This window comes from Chelonia mydas, chromosome 8 (genome assembly GCF_015237465.2).
Source record: "Chelonia mydas isolate rCheMyd1 chromosome 8, rCheMyd1.pri.v2, whole genome shotgun sequence".
In the NCBI taxonomy this organism is placed as follows: domain Eukaryota; kingdom Metazoa; phylum Chordata; order Testudines; family Cheloniidae; genus Chelonia; species Chelonia mydas.
This window is the reverse complement of record NC_057854.1, coordinates 96,237,836-96,260,138: the sequence shown is the minus strand read 5'-3', so window position 1 is coordinate 96,260,138 and position 22,303 is coordinate 96,237,836. Positions and strand designations below refer to the sequence as shown.

The following is a 22,303-nucleotide window of genomic DNA, read 5'->3' as shown; positions in this document are numbered from 1 at the left end:
TTTCCATAATCGAGAGAAACTTCTTAATGTCTTTACTAGCAAGTTTGTTTCAGCAGCTAGAAAATTATTGAAGAGAAAACCTGATAAGAAGATCTTTGTACGAATAATGAAATGCCTGAGATTCAAAAGCTTCTGACTTAATCTGGAAGACTGAATTTTCTCTCACCCAAACTAAACAGGTAAACAACTCAGAGATAGGAAAAAGTGTTTCTTTACATTCATAACCAGGTCGGATCAAAACCAATAAGCCTTCTTGTTTAGTTATCCCATTTCATATCCTAGCAAATATGTAAATTTAATAATATACACAAATTAAAAATTAATTACAAAGATAAATTACAAGCCACATTTGGAAAAAGAAATACTTTGTAAAGGGGTTGGGGGGGGGGGCGGGGGAGAGAGAAGAGATTGTTTTGTTTTTTGCCAGACTGTCACCCTAGATTCAAAATCTTTTAGGTATCACATGTAATATTTTACATGTTCTGGTCTCTCCCACTGATTTAACAGAGAAGGACGATAATGTTTCAGAGTTTGCATACAAAGACACCAAAGAAGAAACGGTTAAGAAGCTCCAGAATGTACTCCATTTTCTGAGACAGATTTGGCTTGGTGCAAGGCAGCTTGAATTCTGAAATGTGTTCTTGTTTCCATGGAGTAATTCTTGTAATTTTGTCTAAAACAAAAACAGATCCATTCTGAGCATCATATCATTAAATATTTTCTAGTTATTTTTACTACACAAAACAATTGCAGACAGCAAAAAGCCTTTCTTCAGTCTCCTTTGTTGCTGTCTCTAAAATATAAGGCCATATGTGCTTGGCAGAACAATGCAGCTCTTTGTTCTTTTATTTGTAGTTCTAGTGTCTGGCACCTACCAGGGAAAATATAGCTTAATAAGAAACTGAATCTGTTCCACTCCTTGAGAATGCTGAGTCCATATTAAATATCCATGATGTCAACTTAATCTATTCCCAGAAATTAGATTTAATTTTTTTTTATCTGGTTGACTGAACTTTGTGATTAGTCATCTTCATGGGATTCCCCCCACCTCACCCTTAATTTTAATAATAATAGTCAGTGTGGGGTGCGGACAGGTACTTAACCATTTTACTGCAACCACGCAAGTCCAGGAACAACAGAATGTGAAAGAGTGCACTGTTCACAGGTAAGAGAGAAAGGATGAAAATTTGATTAAAAAATTCTTTTAGTTTTAAAAATGTAGCATAATGCAGGGACAGAACTTTTTTAAGTGCCTAAATTTTGACATGTAAACCATGGGAGGAGTGGTGATTGTGTGCACTTGTTTTCCATGCTACAGTTTCTTCTGGGCACTTCAAATTCTTATCTCCAACTTATTTGCTGAATTTACAAAATAATAATTTAGTAAACAAACAAAAGGCTACACAAGAGAGAGCTGAACCATCCAGAAGAAACAAACGGATGCTGGAGATCTCTCGGCATGGAAGCTACTCAGAGTAGAAACAACATGTCATTCTCTGACATGAAACCACAAGAGCAAATCAAACCGTTGTACAATTGAAGTGCTACAAAGGTACATGGCCCCAGCCAAAGCACAGAAGGCAGAAAGCTAAAGACCAGTCCAACTGTGTTATTACTTAACCCCTTAATACCCTTTAAAAAAAAAAAACACTTTGTAAAACATGCCGCAGAAAAGGTAAACCAAGATGAGGCTACAGTTGAACAGAAATGTTTTAAGACACACAAAAACGATAAAGGGAGCAAATCCAGCCCCCTGTCCTGAGACAAGCCTGTTGGCAGCAGCATCAGTGCAGTGTGTACAGGGTGATGAGCGGGCCAGCTGATCTGGGGCTAGGGGAAGAGGGTGAGAGGGGGAGTTGGGCTGGGATAGCCTTCATGGAGCAGCTCCACAGCATAGGGGAGAAAGGAAAGAAAGGATTCTATCCTCCTCCGCATATGTCCTGTGCTGGCCTGGGGATTTGTCCCTACAGCATAATATTATGTTCTAAACAGTGAGGGCAACCTGAATTGAAGTTTTTCCATTTCCCCTGTCAGTTAAAGACCAAAGACAGTGCCCACAGTGGTACAAAGCACAGATCCTCTTTTGTAGGTATTAAACGTCTCTACTGTTACAGGAGAAACAGAGAACTTATGTCCTGGCAGGTGTCAGACCATTTTAATTTATTTAAAGAGAGTTGTCATTTTTATACTACAGATGCATGTTAATTATTTAAAAACTCTTAAACAGTTTATTTTTAAAAGCATTTCAATTCAGCTTCATTCAGTCCTATCACTCATGGGAGTATGGGACCTAGAAATGGGCAGTTTCTATCAGAAAGCTCTGAACTCCAAACCTATCACTCTGCTGCTTAGCTTAACAATGTAACAACTGACACAAGAGGCTGACAGAAGGAGGCTGGTGGAGGGTAGCTTGTGATCATTTCTGTTTATGTTCTCTCTCTGACTTTGCTGATCTCCAGCTCCTAGTTTTTTACATTATCCAGATGTTCCAAATCTCATTTTCTCCTCAGTGGATTAAAAATATTGCTTGTAGCATATGCCAATATAAATGCAAGTACTTCTGTTTACATCCAAACCAACGATGTTTATAATTTCACCCCACTCACTATCCTACACCTAAGATACTCAAACCAGCAGTAGTATATATACGTAGGTCACACAGAAGTAAGCACCAGGTGACAGACAGTATACGCTCCTCTCCACTCTTGGGATTTACAAACACGAGTCTGCATATCAGGAATTCGCTTTACACAACCAGTTCCCCCTCTAGTGGTTAAGGAAAAACTTGCAATTCTAACCTGGGCATTCAGAAAATCCACACATCTTCAGTGGTTAAATATTTACAGTGAATTGATCTTACCGTAATAATGATTTTCTCATTCCTAAAAGGTAACAGTGTCGTGAACTGATAAACAAAAGGTTTCAGAGTAGCAGGCGTGTTAGTCTGTATTCGCAAAAAGAAAAGGAGTACTTGTGGCACCTTAGAGACTAACAAATTTATTTGAGCATAAGCTTTCCGATGAAGTGAGCTGTAGCTCATGAAAGCTTATGCTCAAATAAATTTGTTAGTCTCTAAGGTGCCACAAGTACTCCTTTTCTTTTTGATAAAGGTTTTTTTTTTTTTTTTTTTTTTAAATGTAAGTACTGTATGTGAGACGGAGTTATTTTAGAAATCTTTGGGATAAAGGAGTTATTTTAGATAGCAGGTGATCAGCAGTTGGGGGATTTACTCAAGTATTATGGAGCAGCCATATCTGATCCAAAGTCAAGGTAGAAGCAAGCTTCCCATTGTAAGTGCCCATATCTGAGCAAAGCAGCATTGAAACTGAGCACCTTGCAGGAATATGCTGCTCACCAAAGAGTCTAAGTTAAGAACTGTTTATCTCTCACTCCTGACTGAAGCAAGCTATCCTTTGCTTATTGTTTTTTTTTTTTGTTTGTTTGACCCAGCTGAAGAAAGCCCCAGAACTAACTCTTCATACATTAGGCCAAATCAGAACAATGTTCTGTGCTTCAAAAAGTGGCAGGATGCAATATTTCTCTTTAAACTTGTTCTCCCCTTTGCCTACACAAAGAACAATGTCTTAAATAATTTGTAAACTTTTCTAAATATAAACTAAGCTGCTACTGATTCCAGGCTGTCCTGCCCTAGCTGCTGACTCCAGCCTAGAGGTGTGGGTTGGGGGAACATGGACCCTGAAGTGGCAGAGCACTGCAGTAAATGAGGAAGCATTAGACAGAGTGAGGAAGTGTCTGGATTCCTTAACTCTTCATTTCCAGACTATTTTTAAGTGCACAGTTTTTCAAAGGAAGTAGGGGAGGTCCTTTGGGGGGCTGCGAAGTGTTTTGATAGTGTTCACTTTCAACTAGCTTTGTGTGGAATGAAGTTTTTGTTATTCTAAATGTGTTATTTGAGAGACTGTGTAGTCTGGGATCAGAGGCACTGGGGGGAGAAGTCAGGATCTCCTGTTTTTTAATCCTGGCTCCATGTAAGCTTGGCCAGGCTACTTCCCCACTCATCCTCATCAGTAAAGTGGGATAACACCTACCTAACCCACAAGAGTATCTAGTGGATTACTTAGGAAATGTTTACACAGCATGGTCTATAGTGTACAATACTGTTTTTTTCAGGAAGAAATTCTGGCCCAGTATAAAGCTGAGAACAGTGCAGACACAGAATGGTAAGTCTGTTATGAGGCAAGTACACTATCAAGCCAAGATGTTCTTGATAAATCTAATTAATAGAAAATTAGTAATGTTCAAACAGTAGAATGGCAAAGTGAATCATTCCTGCTATTTTTCAGATATACTTAAAGTAATGCAAATGAAGAAGCTAAATACAACCTGAAAATCATTTTTACTACATGCACTTAAATGAAGTAGAAGAAAAGATCATTGCTGGCCAGCAATTTCAGTAATTGCATTTCTGACATGCCACAGATTCTTGACTCCACCAAATGTGTCCTCCATGCAAAGCTAAATAGCCTGAAGAGGCAGTTACTTTGTTATTTAGGAGTGATTTCTAGTGGGAAATCCTGACAGTCAAGTTAAAATCTTTAAGTATTGAATCAAATAAGTTTAAAGCAGGAGTTTTCCTGAAAGTAAAATACATGGTTTGGTGCACTGAGGAACAGCATAGCCCAGCAAATAATACATCAGGGTTCTATTCCCAACTCTGTCCGCAACCTGCTGGGTGACCTTTGGGAAGTGACTTCACCTTTCTGTACCTCAATGCCCACCCCAGCCTTTGTTTAAACCATAAGATCTTTCAGATGCGATGGTCTCTTACTGTGTGTTTGGACAGTGTCTACCACAATGGGGGTCCTGGTCGTGGTTGGTACTACCATAATACTAACAAAAAAAGTATCCACTGCATTAGTCAATGGTCTCTGCCTTGCCCCCTACCTTTCAGTAAAATGCCTTAATCAAATTGACCAGATAGAGACCTGAGCAGGCATTTGGTAGTCTTACTTTGCTCTTTCCAGTAACTTTACTCCTTCTTCTCTTCTACCATGGTCCATGTATAGTACAGCAAGTTCAAGCAGGGCATTTGGGATTAAATAATGGTCATACTTTATCTTCCTCTCACTGCAAGAGAAGGAGAAACAGTTACAAGGTTTTCATGCTGCAATTTTCTCTCATTCTAGCTACAAACAAATAGGAGCTCAGTTAGGGTTAGGAGGGGACAGTCCATCTCTTCAATGACGCTTACTCTTCAGGTATTCTAACCTAGACTATCTCTAGGTTATTCAGTAAGTGCTCTATACATTTGCATGACAATACATGACCATCTTTTGCAGCTTGTTATTTACCGTGTTTACAAGTTTAAGGGGGATGGAGGATGGCGGAGGCAATAACAAAAGGTAGCAGTGCTCCAAGCACCACCCGCTTGCATTGCCAGAATGAGATGCCATTTACTGTAGATCGTGCAGTTATTTCAAATAGGATTGTTCTGCAAACTGATTCTTTGAGCTTAGCTCCCATTTGATTGGGCTTCAGTATACACACAGGCTCTGATAGGTTCCTTGGGCTTGGCTTCTTTATGAGTGGGTGGGGGAAAATGTAAGTGATACTAGTTTCTAAATTTCACCAACTTGTGGCACCAAAGTGAGAAGTTACTCAGAGTAAGGCTACGTCTACTCTCGCACTTTTCACGGTATAACTTACATCATTCAGGAGTGCGAAAAACACCCCTTTAAGCACATAAGTGACACCGACAGAAGCATGGGTGTGGACAGTGCTATGTCGGCAGGAGACGCTCTCCCACCGACGTAGCTAATGCTGCTTGTTGGAGGTGGTTTAATTATGTCAGTGGAGGAGCTCTCTCCCACTGGGATACAGCAGCTACAGGAGTAATCTTGGAGTGGCAGAGCTGCATCAGTACAGCTGTGCCGCTGTAAACTCACTAGTGTAGACATGGCCTAAATTGTGGAGTCTGTGACTCTCCCTCCTCTCTTACATGAGGAATGAAATAGTTAACAATGTTGGTATTAAATCATCATCACTGGGCATCTGAGTTAATAAAATGAATGGAGCAGTTCACACTTCTCCAAGATACTTCTCCAGACTCTCTGCAGACTCCCTTTAGACTCGTCTTCACTGAGAAAAAAAAAGCTGCATTCTTAACTCAAGTTAGCTAACTCAAGGTAAAATCCTAGTGAAGACAAGGCAGTTTCTAGGTTTTTCACATGGCGTTAACAGGTTGCGTTAAACCCTAACAGGGAGCCTAACCTTTAACTCAACCTGCTAACATGTGAAAACTACAGACTGCCTTGTCTTCACTAGGATTTTATCATGTGTTAGCTATGACACAGTAGAACACACTCTTCTCCCTCCCCCAGTGAAGATTATTAAACTTGGGTTTAGAATTTAACTATTTTTATAAAGGCAAAGGGCATGGATTTGTTTTGTTCGGAAGGTACACAATGGGTCAGTGCCCTATGAAAACAAAAACAAAACTCCCTTCTGCATATGTAAAGCCAAATTTTTAGGCCCTATGTATGTTAAGAAAATGTGCACCATTGTAATTACGTCAACATAGCCACTTCGGTATGTTACCAGGTTAAGCTGTGCCAGGGCAGCATGTTTATGTTAAGCATCTATACCAATGTAACTAAATTAATATCGTTCCATCAGTGCTAATGTCCTTAATGTAAATGGGGCCTTAGTGAACAGAGGAGCAATTTGAGGGTGTAATTTAATTACCCGGGAAAGCTTCACTTAGTATCTAATTCATAACAAGGTTTTTCTACCCAATTTTACAGTGCCTTGACTGAGGAATATTGAGATTAAAGTCCCAATCCTGAAACTTTTTCCATGGACGTAGCTGTCTCCAACTACGCAGAGCTTCCATAGGGTGTGGGATATCGGCACACAGAACAAATTCCAGGATCGGGATGTAACAGAGCAACAGCCAGCCTAGGAATCATTTTGGTTCTAAAGTTACGTACACTCAAAAATAAAGGTTTCTAATAGAAGAGTTAAGAGAATCTTAACTATAACATCACAAATACTTTAGAATGGTACAATTAATGCCGGTCCTCCCCAACTGTTCTTTTAAAATTCCTCTCACAGAAACCCCCAAACAGTCCTAGGTCTTACTCAGCTGAATTAAAATACGGTTCTCCTTTGACAAATGAATAAAAATGGGGCGGGGGGGGGGAAAGCACATTTACTGCATTTCAATGGTTCTGTATCAAACATGCTCTTTTACACGTAAGTTTTTTCTAAGTTCCAGCCTTTCAAATTCAACCTGTGCTCGTCAAGTCAAGCTGGGTTCTTTTCATACATCATCCACCAATACTGTGCAGACCAAAAAGTATGCCCTGTGCAACACCTGCGCATCCTCATCTCCTTCAATAGGTTTCTTGTCATTTTAATTCAGGGAACAATTCTGTTGATAGTACACAAGAAATAACAGAATCCAGCTCGCACTCTTAGTTGTGTTGACTCTGCAGGGCTAGCAGAAGTAGAAAGAAGTATGTCCCTAAAGAAGTATGTCATTTTGGTCCCTAAAGTCAGCAGATATAACTCTCTGTATACACATGGATTGTAGATTTGCTGAGTAAAATGGTGCCACTGTTACACAGATATTTTAGAGAGAAGCTCTACTTAAAGGACTTGACTGCTTGACAGTGCTACTTACACTCAGCATTTCTTGAGTTCTCCTGTGTGTTAAATATGGAAACTTACTTTAAATGGATGTAAGTGAAATGATCTTCTGCCTCAGAAATCTTGCCCAAGTGCTTCAGACATAAACCCTTTAACAGCTTTACCAAACATTGGTCATCTGCTAGTAATTCTGTAGCTGCAAGATAAAGTAACGGTTTTATCAGTTTTGCATTTTGAAATAATTTGGTCCCTTAAAAAAAAAAATTAAAAATAGCTGTTCCAAAAATACTTAGCAGGCACATTTTCAGAACCTCTTTGCAACAGTTAAGATTTTCATAGCATTGTTTTTTTATTTGTATGGCACTAGTGCCCCATTCAGACTGGCTGGATTCTATACACTCCCTGTGAGATAGCTGCTGCCCTTTGGTGTTTATGGTCTAAGGCCCTGATCTGCCATCAGAGATGCACTAGAACCTTTGCATCCTCATGGACATTCCTGGCGTGTACGCTATCCGTTATTTCAGCGCAGGCATGAGGGTCTGCATACATGACCTAATAGGGGCCTTGCTTAAGAGAAGATGCACAAGTAGCTGTTTAAAAAGCAAAGTTGCTTCCCATGGGGAAAGGAGGAGAAGGCAAAAGTGACGGGATCACCTTGTTCCAGGCTAGCTATGTGCACAGTTACATGGGTTAGAGCCTGCACCATTTTTTTTTCTTCCAGTAAGATAAATCAAACGTATATCAGCACTCCCCACTGGCCATCTGTTCTGTGAACACATTTACATGTCTGCACTTTTTAAAACTTATAATGTATCCTGCCACTGATATGTGCGTTGTAGAGACTAGTCAATAAGGGCCCAATCCTGGAAATACTTCTGCACGTGAGAATTTTATTCTCATGAATACTTCTACTAACTTCAACAGACTTCTTACAGCATCTAACATCAGTCACATCCATGTTTGCTGGGTTAGGCCTTGATAGTGTTAGAGCCTTGCCCCAAGGATTTCAGTCTAACTTGGTCTCCTTCTGTATATTGCTATTTAAATGGACATTGTCAACTCGAAAAATCACACTTTTGTAAAACATATTACGGCTAATTGTAACTCCTAAAGGAATTAGAGAGAAAAAAATCTGCTTTTAGGATAGACTTTTCATTTAAACTATACAGCACTTTTCAGCCAGTGTCCTCAAGACACTTTACAATCATCGATGAGCCTCCGCAAACTGCACGGACATATGAATGCTTTGCAAACTGGTACATGCTGACCCATGACAAAGTAGCAGAGTGCGTGACTGAAACAGCAAAAGCCCCTTTTCCGACCATTCCATCAGACTCCCTTCCCTTCAGCTAAAAGGTTCCCCCCCCCCTTTTTCAGAGTTAACAAGGGGACAAACTTGCCTGATGTGTCAAGCAACTCATATGCCTCTGAGACTGACTTAAAAGTTCCGTTTTCAATGTTTCAGGCTGAATTACTAGTTTTGCTACATGTTCACTGAAGGCCACAAGCCACCAGCTGATGACAATGTCATTCTGTGACCAAATGAGTTGGGAAGATACCTCTCGGGTCTCTGGGCCTAGGGTGATACTAATGATGAGCATTACTAAGTAGCTGAATGACACCTGCTGGACAACCAAGAACAACATTAACAGCGTTCTTCAGAGAATTTAACTTGCCAGCTGGCTGGAGAATAGTAGTATAGGGGGAATTGCAGAAGAGCAGCTATGCAGGCCAGGGGAACCCCTGCTGGATTGGGGAGACCAAAAAATAAAGGATGGAGAGAAAAAACAGCAATTCTGTTCTGCCATGCCTGTCTAGTTAACACACTGAAACCGGGCATGGTATGAGAGTCTGGCCTAATTTTGTACCATTCCCTTCTTCTGCTCCAATTTTTTGTACAGTCCATTTAAGTGCAAGTGTTTTATAGCAAATAGTTAACACAGAGATATCAGTCAACCCTCCAGCTTGTGTGGTTAGTAGATGATGGTGCTTTCTATAAATCAGCTTGGCGCTTGTCTCCTCCACTGTGTTCTTTAGAACTGAAATAAGACAGTACCTGCATATAGCGAAGTATGTGCAGTTCGTGGCCTGTCACCCATAGTGTAATTGAAGTCAATGCAAATGATAAATTTGACCCTTACATTTAAATATGTACTTTGTAAAAGAAATGGTCTTTCAATACATATTTGTGGACAGTTCCTAAGACGCATCCTGTAAGTGACAAGTCTCTTATGCCATATTACAAGTTAATGCATTGGTAGAGAAATGTTATTCCTATTTGTATTAACAACACATGGTGACATAATCCAGCTCACTCTTGTGACTGTATTAACTTGTTTTACTATCTGGAAAACTTTTTTTATTCACAGACAACCAGACTATCTTCAAGTACATATACTACTGTAAAGCACCTGCTTAAATCAGATCAGTGCTTACCTGGGCTTCTTTCTAGTGCTGCTTCTGCCTCAGTTAATGTCTGCAACATGCCTTCTGTTAAATCAGGATGTTTTCCAATCACAGCATAGCCATTCCAGATATACATCATTTCCTAGGGGTGGCCAGGACATGTTTAATTAATGTGGCGATGGAGAGATGTAGGTAGCTAATTATTTAGATTATTTCAGCAAGGGCAGAAGTTATGAATTCCTTCCTAGGTGCGGATACTGCTGTTATGGCTTCACTGTAACTCATTGTTGAAAGCAAGTAGTGCTGGAAGCCTAAGTCCTCTTAGCAAAAATAATGAGGAGTCCTCATTGTTTTTGCTGATACAAACTAACACAGCTACCACTCTGAAGTCCTATTAAGTCATCTAGTCCACCCCTTCCCTTCACCAATACAGATCACTTTAGTAGAACACCAACCCTGTAATACAGGAGGCAGCTGTGAAGCTGAGAGAGAGACTGGAGGACTGGATGGCTCAGTATATCATTGTCTACTAAATGATATAAGGTTTTTAGAATAAATTCTATAGAGCCAGCCCTATTGGTTTCATCCCTATTCGTTCTGTAGAGCTTTTCCATGGGGGCAGTTCACTGGCCTACAGGAAATGAGCCTAAGCTCTATTCTAAATGCTAATGAGAAGTACCTATCACGACAAGCACCATCATACCTGGGACTTTTAGAAGAAGAGTTAAAGACAGAATTATTACGGAGACTTCTTAAAACCTTTCTTTACCTGTTCCTAAAAGGTCTATTTTGTAACTTAAATGTTTCTTATTTCTAAATTCCTGTACGCATTAATTTTATTCTAGGGCTGACGAGTAGCGCCGCACGCAAAGGCACAGTTGCTATAGCTGGGCTGTTTTTTAGTGATTGAGACGACAGTGCTGTGCTTATTTATCTCTAGTGAAGACTCAGTTGCTTGAGTGGTTATAAAAATACCCCAAACTGCATTCTTTCATAGTTTAAATAAAAACTTCCTGGGCTAAATCTGTGAGTTAGGACCTGATTCCAATAAGCAAGTTCCTTCCCACCCAAATGAAAAGTCCTACAAAGTACAGCCATTCCGTTAAGATTCTGTTATAAATTGCTTGTTACCTGAACCCCAATTCCATCAATCCCCTAGTCTTTAACTATTAGAGAGTGACACCTGGTGCCTTGAAAGTGCAATTACAGCAAATGGAAACAGAATACTTAGCACAAAGACTTGCTAGAGAAACCTGTTGCACCAACAGTCACATAAGACCAGCCCTAGTGAAACTCAGGGTATTTCTGGCTTCCAATGGCTTATGGAAACCTATTGGGTGTGGATGCAAAGTAATTTTCATCAGAGATGACCCCATTATTGGCCTCCACCTAAATCCTTGGATCTTGTTGAAACTGGTCCTTAAAGGATTATGCATGCTGAGTTGATGTACAGTTGCAACAGAGACTGAATTTTGAAACAAACCATGCTATCACACTTTACTGCCAGTGGACTGAGAGAAGAGTACTAGCTATAAATATACACTCTGTCAGGTCAGGCACTCATGAGTGAAGGGACAAACTGTAAGAGGAGATGTACTGACTCACCAAAAAGAGCATAATGATCCTTTGAGTTGTCTTTAAGATACATACTAGCCAAGACTCTTAAAGGAAGGGCCTGACCTGACAGACAGCATACAACTAGACAAAACACCTGAATTGGTTAGAAAATTATCCAGTTGTGAACATCGGTAGCACGCTCAAAAGTGATGAACCCAGAGTTAAAGCTCTGATGTGAACCACACTTAGCAAACCTACAGAACCCAGATCCTCTGCTATTCTCTCACCATTCTCCAGGTATGGGCTTTCACATGAGTGCAGAGGTGGCCCTCTCCTAATGCGCTCCACCAATGGGACTTCAGAGCAGTTATTCTTATTTGGCCCTGGGGGACCAGCCAGCACTCTAGGGATGGATGTCCCGCACACACAGCAGTTGTCTAGTCTAGCTTCAAAGAAGTGGCTGAATTTTGTCCTCCTAGCCATTACGTACCCTAGAGCATAGCTACTAATCTTTCAAACGGAGCTTCAACGTTCACGTTGGCTAGACTCAAAAGTATCTAGTTTCACCAGTTTTTGCCTGTTTCCTGCCTAATGTTCTCCCCAGCTGTACCTGGAATGCTTCCTTCTGCTGGCCCACTGGATGAGACTTTGAAACATGGGCACCAAAAGCAAAGTCTACTGGAGCATGAACGCTGAAAAGCTGTGGAGTGTGTTGTAGTGTAAAAAGTGAAACAGTGAGTTGCACATGCAGCATATTCAGGTGTGACACATCTGGCTTCATTTCCCAGAGCGTAGCACATGCCCCAGTTTTACACCATTCCTGCATTTGCGAGATTAGTCCTGGGAACATTTCAGGCTCTTGGAGGGGGGTTCAACATATACCATTCTAAGTATCTAATTTTTGTCTCTATATTGTGAATTACTGAAAAATGTAGGGGGAATAGTCATCTTTCCAGCTTACCAAAGCAGGCACAGGCAAAGGAACAGGGTTTGAGGGAAGGTATCGCCGAGATTTCCGAATGGCAAACTTCTCTGTAGGCAGTGACTTTCCTGCAATTTTCAATTTCAGACTGGGCACAGTCCTGGAAGAGTAAAAAAGGTTAAAGTCATTTTTGCCCCTCTGAATATCTGGAAAAACCCACTCAAACCAAAACCAAAACAAAATAAATTTCAAAGACCGATTCATTGAGAGGTATTGACTTATAAAGACCAAACAAAATAATCTCCTGAGGAATATCACATCCAGTGAAATCTTTCTTGTAATGAACTTTGAGAAAATACGGATACCCTGACTAGTTTCAATGTTCAAACTGCAATCTGGGTAAGAGGAAATCTGCAGTAACTAATTTATGTTTTTCTGGACCTGTGAAGGGGTATCCATCCTACAGAAGGCCTGAAGGGGTTAAGGTGGCTAGGTGGGCCAATTCTGTTGCACCTGGAGGACCACCCAGGGGGGCAGGGATTAATTAGATGAGAGTCAGCTGGAGGGGAACAGGAGTGGCCTGTATAAAGCCCAGGATGGAGAGGAGAAAGCAGCTGCAGGGAAGTAGTCTGCAGTGACCCCCCTGGGTGAAGGGAGGCATGTTTGGGACTATGGAGTGTAGTCTACAGTTATTCCCTGGGAGGAGGGAGTTTAGGCTGGCAAACCTGAGGCAGTGGGGAGGGGAGAGACAGAAAGATAGGAAAAGCTCAGGGGAAAAGCAGCAAGGTATAGGACTTTGGCTGCAGATCAGAGGGTCACTGAGCTGGAACCCAGAATAGAAGGTAAGCCTGGGTTCCCCTACCAGCCATTGGGGAAGTTTCACAAACCAGAAGAAAGCAGACTGCCTGGGAACGTTTGCCCCGAAAGACTTCAGTGCCCGGGAAGGGGAGGACCATAGCGAGCTGGCTGGAGGGCCAAGTCACAAAGAGGAAGCTGGAGCAAGAGGGGTCTCCGTGAGAGTGACCACCAAAGAAGGTTGTAGCACCTGGAAGGAGGTAATCCTCAGAGCAGCCAGGAGGCGGCGCCCCTAACAGTGAGGAGACCCATGACGATCACATAAAGCTTTTTATACAGTAAGTGGTACAGATCATCTCTTAGAATAAAGCTGTTTTAAAAATAAAACTGCATTTTATAAGAGGATTTTACTGTAACTAGTTGATTAAACTGATGCAGCAGTCAGGAATTTTTTGAGCATAAACATCAGACCCAAATTCAAGTTACAGTTCCAATAATGTGCATACACACCCCCTGGCTCACCCTCTTGAGCCTTCCATAGTTCTACCAGATGCCAAGCCCCAAGCTCACAGTTGTATTGAGGCTGTCTCCAACAGCCTTTTATCAGGACACATCTTGTAGTGAAATCTGTACAAGGCTTTCAGAAAACTCATGACAACTTTAACTACCGGGAACACTAGAAAAAAACATGGAAAATGTTGCCTGCAATAGCAGCAGCCACTTGTTGCAATGATGAAATAGAAAATGATATTAATTCAAAGCATTTCTGGGCCAATGGGAAGTTGAAATATACTCAAGGGCTGCTGAAAGCTTTCCAACAATGTTACTATAGTTAATGGGGAATTATTTTGAGGATCTGACACTGTATTCTATTCTCTCACACACACACACACACGCATCTTATTAACCCTACAGAATCAGTAACGTTTCCTCTCCACTCCCAACACCTGATTTACATTCATTGTTGAAAGTCACTTGAAAAGGTAAGGAATGGAATAGTGTCCTAGTTAGGACTTACTAAATCTTACCTAAACAGTTCAACTTCATTATCCCCAAAGGGTCTGTGATCATCTGGTCCAAACATACTGAGATAGGCAGCTTTCATGTAAATATAGGTAACCTACAGTGAAGAGCAAAAGCTATCAACATCATCTGTACAGTAAATTGTATTCACAGCAGCACTGATTTAAAAGCCAACATGATGGTACTGTTAAGGAGGGAAACCTCTGTTGCTTTTCCTTATAAACTCAATATTACAAAACACTTAAGAGGAGGTCAGTTTTCCAACTGAGATATGTGCATAACACCCAGTACTTTCAAAAGAGAACACAGAAGAGCACATGTTATGGTATCTTTTATTGTTTTTAGTTTGCTGTGTTTGTACCAGTTTTTATTTCCATTCTATGAATACTTGTGTGTGTGCAACAAAAAAGAAGCTTCCCTATTAAAGAGAACTAATGAGTGATTAATCACATAAGAACTCCTGAGTAATACACGGTCAAAAGTGCAGGGTGCTGGAGGATGTTATAGTGAATGCCAAGGGAAGGTAGAGTATAATAATTCGTTACTTCCTGAGTGCTGCTGTAGTGGCCATCACAGCAGGGGACAGCAATTACCATAGAACATGGAATTTACACTCAGAATGGGGTTTTCAACAATCATGCAGTATGCAACAGTTGGTTCTGTGACTGGCTGTTGCCCTTGGAACTCCTGCATCCACATGCCCACAAAAACGCCCCTCAATTTCTCATTTCATCCTGTTTATAATTTAATTAACGTTTTCAACAAATGTTCAATATGCAAACCCTGGTTCTGTGATTGGCTGCTGCCCACAGAACTCTTGTGAAGGTGTTTCTCATGAGCCCTACAATCTCTTATAAATACCTTAGTCTTTACCATCAGAGTTTACTGCAGCCCCCAGGATATGGGTCTGATTTCCCTGTTCTGCATAGTGACCTCCAGGAAGGGGCCAAAAGAACAGACATTTTGGCAAGCTTCAGCTTGCAGTGCTGCAGGTCATTATTGCCTCTGGTGGGAGAAGTTTTGGTGGCTGCAGAATAGGCAGAGACAAGGCCTCTCAGCCCCAGAGATCCATGGCAAAGGCAAGCCTGACATTGGTTTAGATAGAAGCCATTATGCATGGATGGCTGCCCCTCTGCGCAGTTGTGCTGGCCCCCAACTCTACCTCCTGGCCACTTGACTTCTGCTGGAGCTATGACAGGGCCAATGCCCTGGTTCCATCAGCTGCTGACCAAAGAACCCAACTGAGGTGCTGCTGTCATGGGGCTCGGGTAAATGAGGAGGGAGGGAGATAGTCAGTGTCATAGAGACAACACCCCCTTCCATTTCACATGTGTTGGGCCAGATCTGCTCACGAGCGGGGCTGCGTAGTCCCTTAAACCAAGGAATTTTCCCTGGTTACAGTTATTACCTAGTAGGCACCATCATGTTTAACTCTCATTACAAAACACTTCCTTCCACATTGTCACCAAAACAGCTCATGGTCATTAATGTAACTGCAATAAAAGAAATAAGGACCTACCACTAATGGCACAGGATGGCCAATTAGCACATGACAAAGCCCCTTGCCAGTTGACTGCCCTTTAGTTAAAAATCAGCTCTGAAATCTAGCTGTATCCCCAGACTATAGGACAAGTTTAGAATGTCTGCACTGCTCTCCCTCGATGCACTGTCTGCATGAGCCAGAGCAAGCCAGATTTTGTTTTACTGCCCTCACCCTGTGATGGATGTGGCTCAACCCAATTAAAATGTAACACCTAAGCTTTAGTCTCTCGTTCATTAATGACTGGTTTTCTTGTCACTTTAGCTTACCTTTGACCAATTGTTTTCTTTGCTTAGGAGGTCCGCATAGAAATAGGCCACCTTCCACTGGCGCTTGTAGGTGAAGCACCACATTAGTTCCCAGTAACACATGTGATGAAACTGCTTCCAGTGCTGCTGAGCCTCACAGCACTCCTCAAACCTGCGAACTGCCTGCACAAAGGAAACGCCAAACATAACCATAATCATCGTAAGAAAGAAACAGGTTTAACGGAATGTACACGTCAAATGTGTCCATTCAGCAACAGCACTGGGACCCAGTGCTGCTCCTGGGTGGGGAGTGCCCTCAATTCTACGTTAATGGGAGTTAAGAGTGCTCAGCATTTCCTAGGATCAGGCAGCAGGATCAGACCCTTGACTTCAGACTCTCATCCTGCATTATCAAGTTTACCACCTAGAGTCCTCCTTATACCTTAATTTTATTACCTAATGCTGAATGTAGGCGAACAGTAGAGCAGCCAGAGGAGTGTTTGTTGTGAGGGAGATTAAAGTCAGAGGGGCAGATCCTCAGCTGGTGTACATATCAAAGCTCCAGTGACCTCAGCAGAGCAGTGGCAATATATACCAGCTGAGGACCTGCCCCAGAGTATTTGAGACATGTAAAAAACAGCAAGAGAAGAGAATAGGACAAGTCGGTTTGGAGGGAGAGAAGTCCAAGAGCAGGCAAAGGAAAATAACTGCAGAGTGTTAAAGGCACAGCGGGCTTCAAGATGGGTTAGACAAAGTGCATTAATATTGGAGAACTGTGTCACCATCCTCAAACTGGAGTAAGAACAGCACAAGACAGCGTACCACATTCATCACTCGCACACACAGACTTGCTTAATTGTCCCGGGCTTCAGAGCCACTGCCTCAAAGTGGCCACATCGTTTGATACCAGCTCTGCAACTAGCACTCAGCTGTAGCTGGTGGAATTTCTGCTGAGTTTAATTGAATCAGGAATTGCATTGTTCAGGATACATATAATCAGCTACTGTTTGACTGGAGTGCTCCATTCTGGGCCAACACTTCTGGCACCCTTTTCAGGACAGCAATAATGAGGGTTCTTGATTGCACATCAGCATGAAGGCCCAGCAACACTATAAAGGGCTGTTCCAAAAACATGATTTCAAAGAAAAGGAGGACTTGTGGCGCCTTAGAGACTAACCAATTTATCTGAGCATAAGCTTTCGTGAGTTACAGCTCACTTCATCGGACGCATTCAGTGGAAAATACAGTGGGGAGATTTATATGCATAGAGGACATGAAACAATGGGTGTTACCATACACACTGTAATGAGAGTGATCACTTAAGGTGAGCTATTGCCAGCAGAAGAGCGGGGGGGAAGGGGAGGGCAAAGGGGGAGAAACTTTTTGTAGTGATAATCAAGGTGGACCATTTCCAGCAGTTGACAAGAACGTCTTTTCTTTTTGTGAATACAGACTAACACGGTTGCTACTCTGAAACCTGTCATTATTTCAAAGGGGTTTTCGCTTGAAGTTGGGCATTTTCAAGGTAGACCTTTCAAATTAAAATGATTAAACCTTGATCCAATCAAGTGATTAAAACAAATCACAGATGGTTATTTTATGTTGTTCAATTCAATTAACTGAAAGCAGTGGGTCAAGCCATTCAGAGCAATCATCCGAATAAAATTTCTGTTTTGTTTTTATGCACTGCAAGTTTGCAGATGGATCCCACCCACACGGTTCAGCACTGGACGTGGACTTGCCCACAGTTTAGGATAATTGGCTCTGAAGTGTCTAAATATGGTTAGAAGCCCAACGTAGGCTCCTATTTTTTTAAATCTTGGCCGGGCTTTATGACCAATAGGGCAACGTTGTTCTTGAAGGTTCTTTTCCGAGGAGAAAAGAGTTACTTACTGTATCAATATTGCCTTTTATTGTTTCTATCCTGCCCGCAAAAAACAGGAATATGGCTCCCTGTAATAAACAAAAGCAACCATGAACAATTTTCATGCAGCTGATACATTCTAGCGACAAACACTAAACTAAATTAGGATTCATCTTACTTTTGGATAGCGAGCCAAGTAAGGCTTGAGTAGCTTTTCTGCCTCTTCAACGTTTCCTTTCCCTGTCCCTAGATTAGTTGAGTAAAACAATGCAAATGATTAAAAGGAATAGGAAACAATAGCCTTGAGTAATCATCATCTGGCCAATAAATAAGTTCTCCCATACAGTAGCGTTTAGGTCCAAATGTAGGCGCTCATCCTGCAGCACTTCAGACAGATCAGAAGAGGGCACAAAGAAGTTGTGCTTACATGGAGGCACCGTAAAGGCAAACTAGTTCTGTGCTGGCAGAAATATCCATGTGACATTGCTCCCTCCCTCCCTCCCCATTGCCTGGGATCCTCAATTCTGTGCAAGACAGAAAAAGAGAAGGAAAGTGAAAGTGGGCATGATCTGATCCTGACTGCCCATTGCTTGGCTTCTGAATGGCCATGGGGGCATCCCCCATTTCCTAATGCCATGGCAACCTTTTTAAAACATAGAACCATAAAGACTGGCACTGGACTAGGCCAGGTTTTTACTGGGCCACACTGCATGGCTTTTGCAGTTGCACAGGGCTATGAGACCAGAGTTGAGGTATCCAATGACACATTTTTCAGGTATATTTAGCAATTATTCTAAAAGCTGGTAGTATATTTGCCTAGGCCTAGCCCATTGGGACTTTGTCAAAGAGTGCTTTAGGAGTAGGCCATGAGTGAATGTATCATTTTAATGGGAAATACGTCACCCCAAGAAGACAGCGGTGACAAATTAACATGAAAACAGGATTTAGCAAATCTTTTTACAAGGACTTAAACAAAAAAACCCAAACACTTCCAAAACAACTCACTAGACCACAGGAAGTATAACTTGTTCTTGTGACCTCTTCTTACAGCAACACCTCAACTCTCCCCTCAGGTCCCCCTCCCAAATGTCCTACACAAGCCTCCATCTTGAAGAACAATGCCCTTTCCACAGTGATGATAGTTATTGCAAAAATCAACCACCACAAATTATCCAACTCCGTCCAGTCCAGGTTTGAATGAACAATTCATCAACAGGTTTGCAATTTAACCACTTCTTCCCCTTGTTTCCCAGCAATAACTGATCATATGAAAGGACTATTACAGGGTTACTGTGAATAATCCTACCTAACACAAAGGTCATGAAGGTATGATAGCACAGCAGCAGCATGGTACACAGCACCGACCTAAAGCTGTACATCAATGCTCCCTCTTGAAGCTGCAACAGACCATACTCCTGTGCAAAAATTAGAGAAGGAAGACAAAGTCTTGTAAAGCAATCACAGTGCTATTTTGCTTTTCACTTCTGTAGTATCACGTGTAGCTATACGTATGGTAGCTCAAACACATAGACTGCACTGTATATCTACAGCAGTGACACAAATCGTTTATGTAGTTACTAGAGGAGAACACACTTTTGCAAAATATCATGTGGCAGAGCAGTGACTCAGGGATAACTGGACAATTATCAGGGGAGAGTGCAGTAGTGCTTACGAGTCATGAGTATCATCCAATAGAGCTAACGTCATTTCTGAAAAATAAAATACACAGAATTCTGCAGTACCTATGCAACTGGCACATGTTACCACCATGTGATGTATCTCGGCACATCACACAGTGGTGACACGAATAGTTACTGTCAGTGTAATATATATGAGTTTGCAAACACAAGTTATTGGATTCAGTATAGGTGAAAGGGGTGAAATTTCATGACCTATATGATATGCAGGAGGTCAGACTAGATGATCTAATGGTCCCTTTGGGTCTTAAATTATATGACTCTATTAACACAACATAATATATGTTAACGCTTTAGAATGGAGGACAGGAACACTGGCATACTGGAGCCTAAGTCCTCAGAGTAACTTGCTACTTGACCTTCATTTAGCCTCCCTGTGCCTCAGGTTTGTTCATCGGTACTACAGGAGTAACACTGTTCAGTTCTATTCAGGTTTTTACATAATGCCCATTGTCACTGTGGTATCTGAGTACCATAACACATCTATATCTCAGAGACATTGAGGGACATCCTTACTTAATGATAATAAAGTATGTGAGATGGTAGGGGGGAGAAAGAGAGAGAGAAGTATTTTAAAATTACTCTTGGACCATTTGCCTACAACAGCAATATCAGGAAATGACAGACCCAGGCGTGTTGCAAAAAAACTTCTTCCAAATTAACTCTTGCATTATTCCTTGCAAACCACTTCTTTCCTGTTTAAGATCCAATGTAAAAAACCAACAGAGGGTTCATGAAGAATGTATATCTAGTGGACCTAGGTTGCTTATAGAAAGGCACGGTGTACATCCAAGGGGTCTTCAGTACCAAAAGCACAAGTTGCTACCACTCGAGCTAAAGAAGTAACTTCATAAATTGTCAGTAAAAATCTTGTCTATTCTCACTGAGTCAGGTCAGCCACTGAGGGAGACCAGATCATACCCACTAAGAGAACATGTTATTACTGATGTTGTGCGCTCTCACACTACCCCCTGCAGGAGAAGCAGCACGTCACGACCTGTCTGACAGCCACCAACCCAGAAATAGTGAGAATGTGTTCCCAAACAAAATCCACCTTAGGGAATGTTGCAACTGTGCAATATACACAGCTGTCCGGGCAATAGATGGGTTTTAAATATAGGATCTTTCTAATCATATTCCACAAATAGCTAAACAACACATTAAACACAGGACAACATGGCAAATGTTATGTCCCTATGTTATGTGGGGCATACAACATTCAATACCCTATTGATTCCCGGCCAAGTCAGCAAAATAAAAGAGAAAACTAAGACCATGCAAAGTGGGGAGAACAAGGGCAGCATTCAGAAACCTCAGAATGGCTTACTCCTATTTCAGCCGGGAGTTTAACTAAACTACTTCCGCTTCCCTGAAGTGAAACTACTTGAACAAGTGGTGACCTAAAGGAGAGCTCTGTGTAGCTTGAAAACTTGTCCCGTCCACCAGCAGAAACTGATCCAATACAAGATGTTATCTCACCTATCTTGTGTGTGTCAGATCCTGGGACCAACATGGCTACAACAAAGCTTCACACAATTTTTTAATCAGTTTTTTAATTGAGGGTCTTTACAAAGAAAGCAAAACGCAGAGTTGCCTTTCTTGTCTCATGACTTGGCCATGTCACCACAAGCTTATCAAATAGGATGGATATTACCATTAGCTTATCTACATAATTGATTAATTAAATTGGGCACAAAGCAGACAGAGCACTTGAATGTGTTATGCAAGATCACATTGGAGTTAACTTTGGCTTAGTGTTTGCAGAAGAGCGGAAAATGCCAGATAAGAGGATTTCTAAGGGGGGAATGGTAACAATTACAAATTAAGACATATGTAAAAATTGATACTCAGCACAACTGATTTGGCACAAATTTCCTCCCACTTCCAAGTTGACCCCATCAGTCTAATTTCCTGCCTTCTATGTCAATAATTCTGCCATTTGACCCATTGCCAAACTGCATTTAAGACACAGAGGATTAATTTAAAATTTTATAATGGTTCAGACTAAGAGCTGCTCTAAGTTAGACCAGCTGCCAATTGCCCTGAAGGGCAGCCCAGGATGTAAAGGAGCCCCAGGCATACCCTCATACACAAGAAACCCAATTGGAGGGAGTGGGGTGGAGGACATACTGGCTGATCGGTACCACCTGAGGATACCACTACAAAGGGGAATTCTCTGGGGGCCAGATCCACTGGCTTCAGGGCATCTTTGCATCAGGGGAGTGCTCTAATGCAGCTTTGGGTATGAATGTCTATAAATGCAGTATTAATAACCTACAGTAAACAAGCAGCCCTCCACACTAAGAGTGAAACATTATCCCCGAGTGTCCCAGTGCATTATGCCTCTGATTTATGCTCTCAGATAGGACTGTGATTTTCTCAACGCACAGGCCACGTCTTCCTCTGTGTTTTGCCCAGCACCAAGCATTCTGACAGAATTTAAGAAATAATAAGATAATTGTCATCTTACAGTCAAAACACAGCAGGACTCAAAACTCCTTCCCTCTTGACTGTGATGCCATGAGTTACACATGCCTGTTCCCTCTCCCCTCCTACCATCTCCTGTCCTCCTTTCTATTTCTCTCACCTTGAAATGTCATGTCTGTACTCCAAGGGGCAACTTCCTCTTGCTGAGCTTTG

At 41.6% G+C, this 22,303-nt stretch overlaps 1 protein-coding gene across 3 annotated transcripts in view; it reads right to left on the bottom strand.

Annotated features, from left to right (window-relative positions):
• Positions 1 to 253: 253 nt before the first annotated feature.
• The window catches only part of TTC39A (tetratricopeptide repeat domain 39A), a 76,605-nt gene continuing 54,555 nt past the window's right edge, over positions 254 to 22,303 (bottom strand). For all 3 annotated transcript variants that reach the window (XM_037905958.2, XM_043521409.1, XM_043521408.1), the window contains exons 9-18: positions 19,273 to 19,381; positions 18,145 to 18,212; positions 17,996 to 18,055; positions 16,124 to 16,285; positions 14,320 to 14,411; positions 12,536 to 12,656; positions 10,048 to 10,159; positions 7,693 to 7,807; positions 4,972 to 5,088; positions 254 to 673 (exon numbers count right to left, since the gene is read on the bottom strand). In XM_037905958.2, coding sequence (XP_037761886.1) covers positions 562 to 673; positions 4,972 to 5,088; positions 7,693 to 7,807; positions 10,048 to 10,159; positions 12,536 to 12,656; positions 14,320 to 14,411; positions 16,124 to 16,285; positions 17,996 to 18,055; positions 18,145 to 18,212; positions 19,273 to 19,381 — 1,068 coding nt within the window. In that variant the 3' untranslated portion in view covers positions 254 to 561. The remainder of the gene's footprint in view (positions 674 to 4,971; positions 5,089 to 7,692; positions 7,808 to 10,047; positions 10,160 to 12,535; positions 12,657 to 14,319; positions 14,412 to 16,123; positions 16,286 to 17,995; positions 18,056 to 18,144; positions 18,213 to 19,272; positions 19,382 to 22,303) is intronic.